The 15079-nt window shown below is 48.6% G+C and overlaps 1 protein-coding gene across 1 annotated transcript; it reads left to right on the top strand.

Moving 5' to 3' along the window:
- Positions 1–1750: 1750 nt before the first annotated feature.
- On the top strand, positions 1751–14710 carry LOC121502688 (cytochrome c oxidase subunit 1-like). The gene is given in 2 exon segments (XM_070288842.1): positions 1751–2116; positions 12435–14710. Coding segments are annotated over 2 exon segments (1050 nt in total). The 3' UTR covers positions 13119–14710.
- Positions 14711–15079: the final 369 nt, after the last annotated feature.

Here is a 15079-nt window from a genome sequence, read left to right as displayed (position 1 = left end):
AAGCGCCAGCTGACGAGGAGAAACAGTTAGCCTGGGACCAGGGGCCACCACCATTGGTCCCGCTGCGAGTGACTACTACACTGCCGCGTCCACTACCATACCAGGCCACCCAAGCGCCTGCCAATGGGGAGAAGCAGCCGCCCTCGGACCAGGAGCCACCGCCACTAGCCCCGTTGCGAGCAGCCGTAGAGGGCTTCGAGCAGATGGCAAACGAGACCGGAATCAACCACCGACGCCGGCCCCTGCTCGACGAATCCGCCACGATGGCAGAAGACCACTCGTCCCAGCACGTCCACGCCGCCGCTTTATCAGCGAGTGGCCCCGGTTCATGAACGACCTCTTCGGGGATTCACCGGACCAGGACGGCTCGGAGTTTGCCGAGGAGATCTTCGGACCGGGCCCCAGATACGCTGCGCTGCAGCCGAGGTGTCACCGGCAGCAGCACCTAGCCGCCCGGAGGTTACGCAGCCGTCGTCGCCCGACGCCGACCTGAAGGGCCGTCGACGAGCCGTCCTCCCTTATCGACGACCGACAAGGACTCTGCAGTCGAAATGCCGCTGGCAGCAGGACCTAGCCGCCCTCCGCTGCCGACCCCCGGCGAATACGCCGCCGCCGCTGCCCGACGGAAAGCCGAGGAGCTGTGCGACGAGCTGTGCTCGTCATCCACCGAGCCTCCCCAGTCGGCCGGTCCGGAGCAACACTCGGCCTGTAATCGACCACCGACGCCGGCCCCTCCTCCCCTCCACCGCCACTGGTCCCGCTGCGAGCAGCCGTAGAGTGCTTCGGCGACCTTTCAGCGAATCTGTTGGAGAAAATGGCCAACGAGACCGGAATCAACCACTGACACCGGCCCCTGCTCGACGAATCCGCCACGATGGCAGAAGACCACCTAGCCGCCCGGAGGTTACGCAGCCGTCGTCGCCCGACGCCGACCTGAAGGGCCGTCGACGAGTCGTCCTCCCTTATCGACGACCGACGAGGACTCTGCAGCCGAAATGCCGCCGGCAGCAGCACCTAGCCGCCCTCCGCTGCCGACCCCCGGCGAATACGCCGCCGCCGCTGCCCGACGGAAAGCCGAGGAGCTGTGCTCGTCATCCACCGAGCCTTCCCAGTCGGCCGGTCCGGAGCAACACTCCAACCCTAATCGACCACCGACGCCGACCCCTGCTCGACGAATCCGCCACGATGGCGGAAGACCACCCGTCGGCAGAAGACCACCCGTCCCAGCACGTCCACGCCGCCGCTTCATCAGCGAGTGGCCCCGGTTCATGGACGACCTCTTCGGGGATTCACCGGACCAGGACGGCGCGGAGTTGGCGAGGAGATCTTCGGACCGGGCCCCAGATACGCTGCGCTTCAGCCGAGGTGTCACCGGCAGCAGCACCTAGCCGCCCGGAGGGTACGCAGCCGTCGTCGCCCGACGCCGACCTGAAGGGCCGTCGACGAGTCGTCCTCCCTTATCGACGACCGACGAGGACTCTGCAGCCGAAATGCCGCCGGCAGCAGCACCTAGCCGCCCTCCGCTGCCGACCCCCGGCGAATACGCCGCCGCCGCTGCCCGACGGAAAGCCGAGGAGCTGTGCGACGAGCTGTGCTCGTCATCCACCGAGCCCTCCCAGTCGGCCGGTCCGGAGCAACACTCGCACCCAAGTCGACCACCGCCACGATGGCAGAAGACTGCTCGTCCACACCGCCGCTTCATTAGCGAGTGGCCCCGGTGTGGGCTCATCTCCGGTTCGGCCCGCTGCGGATGGCAACCACACCGCCACGTTCACGCCCATCCCAGACCGCCCAAGCGCCAGCTGAAGAGGAGAAACAGCCACCCTCGGACCAGGGGCCCCCACCATTGGTCCCGCTGCGAGTGGCTACTACACTGCTGCGTTCACTACCATACCAGGCCACCCAAGCGCCTGCCAATGGGGAGAAGCAGCCGCCCTCGGACCAGGAGCCACCGCCACTAGCCCCGTTGCGAGCAGCCGTAGAGGGCTTCGGCGACCTTCCACCGAATCTGTTCGAGCAGATGGCCAACGAGACCGGAATCAACCACGGACGTCGGCCCCTGCTCGACGAATCCGCCACGATGGCAGAAGACCGCACGTCCCAGCACGTCCACGCTGTCGCTTCATCAGCGAGTGGCCCCGGTCCATGGACGACCTCTTCGGGGATTCACCGGACCAGGACGACGCGGAGTTGCCGACGAGATCTTCGGGCCGGGCCCCAGATACGCTGCGCTGCAGCCGAGGTGTCACCGGCAGCAGCACCTAGCCGCCCGGAAGTTACGTAGCCGTCGTCGCCCGACGCCGACCTGAAGGGCCGTCGACGACCGACAAGGACTCTGCAGCCGAAATGCCGCTGGCAGCAGCACCTAGCCGCCCTCCGCTGCTGACCTCCGGCGAATACGCCGCCGCCGCTGCCCGACGGAAAGCCGAGGAGCTGTGCTCCTCATCCACCGAGCCTCCCCAGTCGACCGGTCCGGAGCAACACTCGGCCTGTAATCGACCACCGACGCCGGCCCCTCCTCCGCTCCACCGCCACTGGTCCCGCTGCGAGCAGCCGTAGAGTGCTTCGGCGACCTTCCACCGAATCTGTTCGAGCAGATATCCAACGAGACCGGAATCAACCACCGACGCCGGCCCCTGCTCGACGAATCCGCCACGATGGCAGAAGACCACTCGTCCCAGCACGTCCACGCCGCCGCTTCATCAGCGAGTGGCCCCGGTCCATGGACGACCTCTTAGGGGATTCACCAGACCAGGACGGCGCAGAGTTGCAGACGAGATCTTCGGGCCGGAACCCAGATACGCTGCGCTGCAGCCGAGGTGTCACCGGCAGCAGCACCTAGCCGCCCAGAGGTTACGCAGCCGTCGTCGCCCGACGCCGACCTGAAGGGCCGTCGACGAGTCGTCCTCCCTTATCGACGACCGACGAGGACTCTGCAGCCGAAATGGCGCCGGCAGCAGCACCTAGCCGCCCGGAGGTTACGCAGCCGTCGTCGCCCGACGCCGACCTGAAGGGCCGTCGACGAGTCGTCCTCCCTTATCGACGACCGACGAGGACTCTGCAGCCGAAATGCCGCCGGCAGCAGCACCTAGCCGCCCTCCGCTGCCGACCCCCGGCGAATACGCCGCCGCCGCTGCCCGACGGAAAGCCGAGGAGCTGTGCTCGTCATCCACCGAGCCTTCCCAGTCGGCCGGTCCGGAGCAACACTCCAACCCTAATCGACCACCGACGCCGACCCCTGCTCGACGAAGCCGCCACTATGGCAGAAGACCGCTCGTCCACACCGCCGCTTCATTAGCGAGTGGCCCCGGTGTGGGCTCATCGCCGCTTCGGCCCGCTGCGGATGGCAACCACACCGCCACGTCCACGCCCATCCCAGACCGCCCAAGCGCCAGCTGACGAGGAGAAACAGCCACCCTCCGACCAGGGGCCCCCACCATTGGTCCGCTGCGAGTGGCTACTACATGGCTGCGTCCACTACCATACCAGGCCACTCAAGCGCCTGCCAATGGGGAGAAGCAGCCGCCCTCGGACCAGGAGCCACCGCCACTAGCCCCGTTGCGAGCAGCCGTAGAGGGCTTCGGCGACCTTCCACCGAATCTGTTCGAGCAGATGGCCAACGAGACCGGAATCAACCACCGACGCCGGCCCCTGCTCGACGAATCCGCCACGATGGCAGAAGACCGCTCGTCCCAGCACGTCCACGCCGCCGCTTCATCAGCGAGTGGCCCCGGTCCATGGATGACCTCTTCGGAGATTCACCGGACCAGGACGGCGCGGAGTTGCCGACGAGATCTTCGGGCCGGGCCCCAGATAGGTGTCACCGGCAGCAGCACCTAGCCGCCCGGAGGTTACGCAGCCGTCGTCGCCCGACGCCGACCTGAAGGGCCGTCGACGAGCCGTCCTCCCTTATCGACGACCGAAAAGGACTCTGCAGCCGAAATGCCGCCAGCAGCAGCACCTAGCCGCCCTCCGCTGCCGACCCCCGGCGAATACGCCGCCGCCGCTGCCCGACGGAAAGCCGAGGAGCTGTGCTCGTCATCCACCGAGCCTTCCCAGTCGGCCGGTCCAGAGCAACACTCCAACCCTAATCGACCACCGACGCCGACCCCTGCTCGACGAAGCCGCCACGATGGCAGAAGACCGCTCGTCCACACCGCCGCTTCATTAGCGAGTGGCCCCGGTGTGGGCTCATCGCCGCTTCGGCCCGCTGCGGATGGCAACCACACCGCCACGTTCACGCCCATCCCAGACCGCCCAAGCGCCAGCTGAAGAGGAGAAACAGCCACCCTCGGACCAGGGGCCCCCACCATTGGTCCCGCTGCGAGTGGCTACTACACTGCTGCGTTCACTACCATACCAGGCCACCCAAGCGCCTGCCAATGGGGAGAAGCAGCCGCCCTCGGACCAGGAGCCACCGCCACTAGCCCCGTTGCGAGCAGCCGTAGAGGGCTTCGGCGACCTTCCACCGAATCTGTTCGAGCAGATGGCCAACGAGACCGGAATCAACCACCGACGCCGGCCCCTGCTCGACGAATCCGCCACGATGGCAGAAGACCGCTCGTCCCAGCACGTCCACGCCGCCGCTTCATCAGCGAGTGGCCCCGGTCCATGGACGACCTCTTCGGGGATTCACCGGACCAGGACGGCGCGGAGTTGCCGACGAGATCTTCGGGCCGGGCCCCAGATAGGTGTCACCGGCAGCAGCACCTAGCCGCCCGGAGGTTACGCAGCCGTCGTCGCCCGACGCCGACCTGAAGGGCCGTCGACGAGCCGTCCTCCCTTATCGACGACCGAAAAGGACTCTGCAGCCGAAATGCCGCCAGCAGCAGCACCTAGCCGCCCTCCGCTGCCGACCCCCGGCGAATACGCCGCCGCCGCTGCCCGACGGAAAGCCGAGGAGCTGTGCGACGAGCTGTGCTCGTCATCCACCGAGCCTCCCCAGTCGGCCGGTCCGGAGCAACACTCGGCCTGTAATCGACCACCGATGCCGGCCCCTCCTCCCCTCCACCGCCAATGGTCACGCTGCGAGCAGCCGTAGAGTGCTTCGGCGACCTTTCAGCGAATCTGTTCGAGCAGATGGCCAACGAGACCGGAATCAACCACTGACGCCGGCCCCTGCTCGACGAATCCGCCACGATGGCAGAAGACCACCTAGCCGCCCGGAGGTTACGCAGCCGTCGTCGCCCGACGCCGACCTGAAGGGCCGTCGACGAGTCGTCCTCCCTTATCGACGACCGACGAGGACTCTGCAGCCGAAATGCCGCCGGCAGCAGCACCTAGCCGCCCTCCGCTGCCGACCCCCGGCGTATACGCCGCCGCCGCTGCCCGACGGAAAGCCGAGGAGCTGTGCGACGAGCTGTGCTCGTCATCCACCGAGCCTCCCCAGTCGGCCGGTCCGGAGCAACACTCGGCCTGTAATCGACCACCGACGCCGGCCCCTCCTCCCCTCCACCGCCACTGGTCCCGCTGCGAGCAGCCGTAGAGTGCTTCGGCAACCTTCCACCGAATCTGTTCGAGCAGATGGCCAACGAGACCGGAATCAACCACCGACGCCGGCCCCTGCTCGACGAATCCGCCACGATGGCAGAAGACCACTCGTCCCAGCACGAGTCTCGCCGCCGCTTCATCAGCGAGTGGCCCCGGTCCATGGACGACCTCTTCGGGGATTCACCGGACCAGGACGGCGCGGAGTTGCCGAGGAGATCTTCGGGCCGGGCCCCAGATACGCAGCGCTTCAGCCGAGGTGTCACCGGCAGCAGCGCCTAGCCGCCCGGAGGGTACGCAGCCGTCGTCGCCCAACGCCGACCTGAAGGGCCGTCGACGAGTCGTCCTCCCTTATCGACGACCGACGAGGACTCTGCAGCCGAAATGGCGCCGGCAGCAGCACCTAGCCGCCCTCCGCTTCCGACCCCCGGCGAATACGCCGCCGCCGCTGCCCGACGGAAAGCCGAGGAGCTGTGCTCGTCATCCACCGAGCCTTCCCAGTCGGCCGGTCCGGAGCAACACTCCAACCCTAATCGACCACCGACGCCGACCCCTGCTCGACGAAGCCGCCACGATGGCAGAAGACCGCTCGTCCACACCGCCGCTTCATTAGCGAGTGGCCCCGGTGTGGGCTCATCGCCGCTTCGGCCCGCTGCGGATGGCAACCACACCGCCACGTCCACGCCCATCCCAGACCGCCCAAGCGCCAGCTGACAAGGAGAAACAGCCACCCTCGGACCAGGGGCCCCCCCCATTGGTCCCGCTGCGAGTGGCTACTACATGGCTGCGTCCACTACCATACCAGGCCACCCAAGCGCCTGCCAACGGGGAGAAGCAGCCGCCCTCGGACCAGGAGCCACCGCCACTAGCCCCGCTGCGAGCAGCCGTAGAGGGCTTCGGCGACCTTCCACCGAATCTGTTCGAGCAGATGGCCAACGAGACCGGAATCAACCACCGACGTCGGCCCCTGCTCGACGAATCCGCCACGATGGCAGAAGACCGCACGTCCCAGCAAGTCCACGCCGTCGCTTCATCAGCGAGTGGCCCCGGTCCATGGACGACCTCTTCGGGGATTCACCGGATTAGGACGACGCGGAGTTGCCGACGAGATCTTCGGGCCGGGCCCCAGATACGCTGCGCTGCAGCCGAGGTGTCACCGGCAGCAGCACCTAGCCGCCCGGAGGTTACGCAGCCGTCGTCGCCCGACGCCGACCTGAAGGGCCGTCGACGACCGACAAGGACTCTGCAGCCGAAATGCCGCTGGCAGCAGCACCTAGCCGCCCTCCGCTGCTGACCTCCGGCGAATACGCCGCCGCCGCGGCCCGACGGAAAGCCGAGGAGCTGTGCGACGAGCTGTACTCGTCATCCACCGAGCCTCCCCAGTCGGCCGGTCCGGAGCAACACTCGGCCTGTAATCGACCACCGACGCCGGTCCCTCCTCCCCTCCACCGCCACTGGTCCCGCTGCGAGCAGCCGTAGAGTGCTTCGGCGACCTTTCAGCGAATCTGTTCGAGCAGATGGCCAACGAGACCGGAATCAACCACCGACGCCGGCCCCTGCTCGACGAATCCGCCACGATGGCAGAAGACCACTCGTCCCAGCACGAGTCTCGCCGCCGCTTCATCAGCGAGTGGCCCCGGTCCATGGACGACCTCTTCGGGGATTCACCGGACCAGGACGGCGCGGAGTTGCCGAGGAGATCTTCGGGCCGGGCCCCAGATACGCAGCGCTTCAGCCGAGGTGTCACCGGCAGCAGCGCCTAGCCGCCCGGAGGATACGCAGCCGTCGTCGCCCGACGCCGACGTGAAGGGCCGTCGACGAGTCGTCCTCCCTTATCGACGACCGACGAGGACTCTGCAGCCGAAATGCCGCCGGCAGCAGCACCTAGCCGCCCTCCGCTGCCGACCCCCGGCGAATACGCCGCCGCCGCTGCCCGACGGAAAGCCGAGGAGCTGTGCTCGTCATCCACCGAGCCTTCCCAGTCGGCCGGTCCGGAGCAACACTCCAACCCTAATCGACCACCGACGCCGACCTCTGCTCGACGAAGCCGCCACGATGGCAGAAGACCGCTCGTCCACACCGCCGCTTCATTAGCGAGTGGCCCCGGTGTGGGCTCATCGCCGCTTCGGCCCGCTGCGGATGGCAACCACACCGCCACGTCCACGCCCATCCCAGACCGCCCAAGCGCCAGCTGACAAGGAGAAACAGCCACCCTCGGACCAGGGGCCCCCCCCATTGGTCCCGCTGCGAGTGGCTACTACATGGCTGCGTCCACTACCATACCAGGCCACCCAAACGCCTGCCAACGGGGAGAAGCAGCCGCCCTCGGACCAGGAGCCACCGCCACTAGCCCCGCTGCGAGCAGCCGTAAAGGGCTTCGGCGACCTTCCACCGAATCTGTTCGAGCAGATGGCCAACGAGACCGGAATCAACCACCGACGTCGGCCCCTGCTCGACGACTCCGCCACGATGGCAGAAGACCGCACGTCCCAGCACGTCCACGCCGTCGCTTCATCAGCGAGTGGCCCCGGTCCATGGACGACCTCTTCGGGGATTCACCGGACCAGGACGACGCGGAGTTGCCGACGAGATCTTCGGGCCGGGCCCCAGATACGCTGCGCTGCAGCCGAGGTGTCACCGGCAGCAGCACCTAGCCGCCCGGAGGTTACGCAGCCGTCGTCGCCCGACGCCGACCTGAAGGGCCGTCGACGAGCCGTCCTCCCTTATCGACGACCGACAAGGACTCTGCAGCCGAAATGCCGCTGGCAGCAGCACCTAGCCGCCCTCCGCTGCCGACCCCCGGCGAATACGCCCCCGCCGCTGCCCGACGGACAGCCGAGGAGCTGTGCTCGTCATCCACCGAGCCTTCCCAGTCGGCCGGTCCGGAGCAACACTCCAACCCTAATCGACCACCGACGCCGACCCCTGCTCGACGAATCCGCCACGATGGCAGAAGACCGCACGTCCCAGCACGTCCACGCTGTCGCTTCATCAGCGAGTGGCCCCGGTCCATGGACGACCTCTTCGGGGATTCACCGGACCAGGACGACGCGGAGTTGCCGATGAGATCTTCGGGCCGGGCCCCAGATACGCTGCGCTGCAGCCGAGGTGTCACCGGCAGCAGCACCTAGCCGCCCGGAGGTTACGCAGCCGTCGTCGCCCGACGCCGACCTGAAGGGCCGTCGACGAGCCGTCCTCCCTTATCGACGACCGACAAGGACTCTGCAGCCGAAATGCCGCTGGCAGCAGCACCTAGCCGCCCTCCGCTGCCGACCCCCGGCGAATACGCCCCCGCCGCTGCCCGACGGACAGCCGAGGAGCTGTGCTCGTCATCCACCGAGCCTTCCCAGTCGGCCGGTCCGGAGCAACACTCCAACCCTAATCGACCACCGACGCCGACCCCTGCTCGACGAATCCGCCACGATGGCAGAAGACCGCACGTCCCAGCACGTCCACGCTGTCGCTTCATCAGCGAGTGGCCCCGGTCCATGGACGACCTCTTCGGGGATTCACCGGACCAGGACGACGCGGAGTTGCCGATGAGATCTTCGGGCCGGGCCCCAGATACGCTGCGCTGCAGCCGAGGTGTCACCGGCAGCAGCACCTAGCCGCCCGGAGGTTACGCAGCCGTCGTCGCCCGACGCCGACCTGAAGGGCCGTCGACAATATAAAATTACTAATTATTAATAATAATATATTAATATTAATTAATAATAATAATAATAATATATATATATATATTAATAAACTTAATTAACAATAATTAAACTTAAATATATCTTTACTATATAATAAAATTTAATAAAAACTAATTAATAGTAATTATTATATTATAAAATAAATAATTATTAATAGTAAAATAATACTAATAATTAATATTATATATTAATAAATTTAAATAATCACTAAACCTGGATATTACCCCCTTATTATATAGTAAAATTTAATAAAAAAAATTAAAAATTTTTATTATTATAATATAAAGTAAATAATTATTAATAGTATAATAATATTAATAATTAATATTATATATTAATAAATTTAAATAATCACTAAACCTGGATAATACCCCCTTATTATATAATAAAATTTAATAAAAAAACTAAAAATTTTTATTATTATAATATAAAATAAATAATTATTAATAGTATAATAATACTAATAATTAATATTATATATTAATAAATTTAAATAATCACTAAACCTGGATAATACCCCCTTATTATATAATAAAATTTAATAAAAAAACTAAAAATTTTTATTATTATAATATAAAATAAATAATTATTAATAGTATAATAATACTAATAATTAATATTATATATTAATAAATTTAAATAATCACTAAACCTGGATAATACCCCCTTATTATATAATAAAATTTAATAAAAAAACTAAAAATTTTTATTATTATAATATAAAATAAATAATTATTAATAGTATAATAATACTAATAATTAATATTATATATTAATAAATTTAAATAATCACTAAACCTGGATAATACCCCCTTATTATATAATAAAATTTAATAAAAAAACTAAAAATTTTTATTATTATAATATAAAATAAATAATTATTAATAGTATAATAATATTAATAATTAATATTATATATTAATAAATTTAAATAATCACTAAACCTGGATAATACCCCCTTATTATATAATAAAATTTAATAAAAAAAAATTAAAAATTATAATATTATATTATAAAGTAAATAATTATTAATAGTATAATAATACTAATAATGTTAAATTTATATGTTATATATATATATATATATATATTAATAAATTTAAATAATAAATTAAAATTTAATATTATAAAATATTATATAAAATAATAAAAATTTTATAAAATATAAATCAAATAAAATGAAATAATTATTAACAAAAATTATAATATTAAAAATCCTAATTTTTTTTTTTTTTTTTTTTTTAAATTTTTATATACTAGTTAAAAATTAATATATATCTATATATATATAAATATTTAATATATTAATATATGTTTAATGATTTAAATAAAAAATTTCGCAATCCAAAAATGTTTATATAAATAGTAAAAAAAAATCTATTTTAATATATTTATCTAACATTATGTTATTTATATAAATATATAAATATTTAATAAATTATTATATATTTAAATATTAATATATGTATAAATATATAAATATTAATTTAATTATTATATATTTATATATTTATATATATAAAATAATTTATTAATATATATATATATATATAGAAAAAAAAAATTATCTAATTAAAAATTATATAATAATTAAATTTGTGCTAAAAAGTATTATTTAATTTAAATAAATCTATAAAAAAATTTTGTAATTTTTTAAAAAAATAACAATAAATAAATAAAAAAAAAAAAAAAAAAAAAAAAAGATGAAAACTTTATTATTAATGAATTGCCTGATAAAAAGGGTTACCTTGATAGGGTAAATTATGTAGTTTTCTACATTCATTGATACATTTATATGTTTATAAATATAAAGATTTTATATTTAATAGAATTAAACTATTTCTAAAAGTATCAAAAACTTTTGTGCATCGTACACTAAAATATATTTATTAATATATATATATATATCTTTCATATAATTTATTAAAAAGATAAGCTAATTAAGCTACTGGGTTCATACCCCATTTATAAAGGTTATAATCCTTTTCTTTTTAATTTTTAATAATTCATCAAAAATTTTATTTATCACAATTATAATTATTGGAACATTAATTACAGTTTCTTCTAATTCTTGGTTAGGAGCTTGAATAGGTTTAGAAATTAATTTGTTATCTTTTATCCCCCTACTTAGAGATAATAATAATTCTATATCAACAGAAGCTTCTTTAAAATATTTTTTAACCCAAGCTTTAGCATCAACTGTTTTATTGTTTTCATCAATTTTATTAATATTAAAAAATAACATAAATAATGAAATTAATGAAAGTTTTACATCTATAATTATTATATCTGCACTTTTATTAAAAAGAGGAGCTGCTCCTTTTCATTTTTGATTTCCAAATATAATAGAAGGACTAACTTGAATTAATTCATTAATTTTAATAACTTGACAAAAAATTGCCCCATTAATACTAATTTCTTATTTAAATATAAAAAATTTACTATTAATTACAGTAATTTTATCAGTTATTGTTGGAGCAATAGGTGGATTGAATCAAACATCTTTACGAAAATTAATAGCTTATTCATCAATTAATCATTTAGGATGAATATTAAGATCAATTATAATTAGAGAATCTATTTGATTAATTTATTTTTTATTTTATTCTTTTCTTTCATTTATTTTAACATTTATATTTAATATTTTTAAATTATTTCATATAAATCAATTATTTTCTTGATTTATAAATAGAAAAATTTTGAAATTTTCAATATTTATAAATTTTTTATCTTTAGGTGGATTACCTCCATTTTTAGGATTTTTACCTAAATGATTAGTAATTCAACAATTAACAATATGTAATCAATATTTTTTATTAACAGTAATGATAATATCAACTTTAATTACATTATTTTTTTATTTGCGAATTTGTTACTCAGCTTTTATATTAAATTATTATGAAAATAACTGAATGATGAAAATAAATATAAATAGTACTAATATAAATTTATATTTAATTATAACTTTTTTTTCAATCTTTGGATTATTTTTAATTTCTTTATTTTTTTTTATACTATAAGGCTTTAAGTTAATTAAACTAATAGCCTTCAAAGCTGTAAATATAGGATATTCCCTTTAAGCCTTAGTAAATTTTACTCCTTCAAAATTGCAGTTTGATGTCATAAACTATGACTATAAGACCAATTTTATAAATGATTAAGAAGAATAATTCTTATAAATAGATTTACAATCTATTGCCTAATCTTCAGCCACTTAATCTAATTTTATATTCGCGACAATGATTATTTTCAACAAATCATAAAGATATTGGAACTTTATATTTTATTTTTGGAGCTTGAGCAGGAATAGTTGGAACATCTCTAAGAATTTTAATTCGAGCTGAATTAGGACATCCCGGAGCTTTGATTGGAGATGATCAAATTTATAATGTTATTGTAACAGCCCATGCTTTTATTATAATTTTTTTTATAGTTATACCAATTATAATTGGAGGATTTGGAAATTGATTAGTTCCCTTAATATTAGGAGCCCCTGATATAGCATTTCCTCGAATAAATAATATAAGATTTTGATTACTTCCTCCTGCTCTTTCACTTTTATTGGTAAGAAGAATAGTTGAAAATGGAGCTGGTACTGGGTGAACAGTATATCCACCTTTATCTTCAGGAATTGCTCATGGAGGAGCTTCTGTAGATTTAGCAATTTTTTCATTACATTTAGCTGGAATTTCATCAATTTTAGGAGCTGTAAATTTTATTACAACAGTTATTAATATACGATCAACAGGAATTACTTTAGATCGAATACCTTTATTTGTATGATCAGTTGTAATTACTGCTTTATTACTTTTATTATCACTACCAGTATTAGCAGGAGCAATTACAATATTATTAACTGATCGTAATTTAAATACTTCATTTTTTGATCCAGCTGGAGGAGGGGACCCTATTTTATACCAACATTTATTTTGATTTTTTGGTCATCCTGAAGTTTATATTTTAATTTTACCAGGATTTGGAATAATTTCTCATATTATTAGTCAAGAATCAGGAAAAAAGGAAACTTTTGGATCTTTAGGAATAATTTATGCAATACTTGCTATTGGATTATTAGGATTTATTGTATGAGCCCATCATATATTTACAGTAGGAATAGATGTAGATACACGAGCTTATTTTACATCAGCAACAATAATTATTGCTGTACCTACTGGAATTAAAATTTTTAGATGATTAGCAACTCTTCATGGAACTCAATTATCTTATTCACCAGCTATTTTATGAGCTTTAGGATTTGTTTTTTTATTTACTGTTGGAGGATTGACAGGAGTAGTTTTAGCTAATTCATCTGTTGATATTATTCTTCATGATACTTACTATGTTGTAGCTCATTTTCATTATGTTTTATCTATAGGAGCAGTATTTGCTATTATAGCTGGATTTATCCACTGATATCCATTATTTACTGGATTAACATTAAACTCTAAATGATTAAAAAGTCAATTTATTATTATATTTATTGGAGTAAATTTAACATTTTTTCCTCAACATTTTTTAGGATTAGCTGGTATACCTCGACGTTATTCAGATTATCCAGATGCTTACACAACTTGAAATGTTGTGTCAACTATTGGATCTACAATTTCTTTATTAGGTATTTTATTTTTTTTCTATATTATTTGAGAAAGTTTAGTATCACAACGACAAGTAATTTATCCAATTCAATTAAATTCTTCAATTGAATGATATCAAAACACTCCACCAGCTGAACATAGTTATTCTGAATTACCACTTTTAACTAATTAATTTCTAATATGGCAGATTAGTGCAATGGATTTAAGCTCCATATATAAAGTATTTTACTTTTATTAGAAAATTAATGTCTACATGAGCTAATTTAGGTTTACAAGATAGAGCTTCTCCTTTAATAGAACAATTAATTTTTTTTCACGATCATGCATTATTAATTTTAGTAATAATTACAGTTTTAGTAGGATACTTAATATTTATACTATTTTTTAATAACTATGTAAATCGATTTCTTTTACATGGACAACTTATTGAAATAATTTGAACAATTTTACCAGCTATTATTTTATTATTTATTGCTTTACCTTCTTTACGATTATTATATTTATTAGATGAAATTAATGAACCGTCAGTAACTTTAAAAAGAATTGGTCATCAATGATATTGAAGTTATGAATATTCAGATTTTAATAATATTGAATTTGACTCTTATATAATCCCTACAAATGAATTATCAACAGATGGATTTCGACTTTTAGATGTTGATAATCGAATTGTATTGCCTATAAATTCTCAAATTCGAATTTTAGTAACAGCTGCTGATGTTATTCATTCATGAACAATTCCTGCTTTAGGTGTTAAAGTAGATGGAACTCCTGGTCGTTTAAATCAAACAAATTTTTTTATTAATCGTCCAGGATTATTTTATGGACAATGTTCAGAAATTTGTGGAGCTAATCATAGTTTTATACCAATTGTAATTGAAAGAGTTCCTGTAAATTATTTTATTAAATGAATTTCTAGAAATAATTCTTCATTAGATGACTGAAAGCAAGTACTGGTCTCTTAAACCACACTATAGTAAATTAGCACTTACTTCTAATGGAAAAAAAAATTAGTTAAACTTATAACATTAGTATGTCAAACTAAAATTATTAAAATATTAATATTTTTTAATTCCACAAATAGCCCCTATTAGATGATTATTATTATTTATTATTTTTTCTATTACATTTATTTTATTCTGTTCAATTAATTATTATTCTTATATACCTTCTTCACCTAAATCTAATGAATTAAAAAATATTAATTTAAATTCAATAAATTGAAAATGATAACAAATTTATTTTCTGTTTTTGACCCCTCAGCAATTTTCAATTTATCATTAAATTGATTAAGAACAT

Source organism: Drosophila kikkawai, unplaced genomic scaffold (assembly GCF_030179895.1).
Source record: "Drosophila kikkawai strain 14028-0561.14 unplaced genomic scaffold, DkikHiC1v2 scaffold_186, whole genome shotgun sequence".
In the NCBI taxonomy this organism is placed as follows: domain Eukaryota; kingdom Metazoa; phylum Arthropoda; class Insecta; order Diptera; family Drosophilidae; genus Drosophila; species Drosophila kikkawai.
This window is presented reverse-complemented; position numbering and strand designations above follow the sequence as displayed.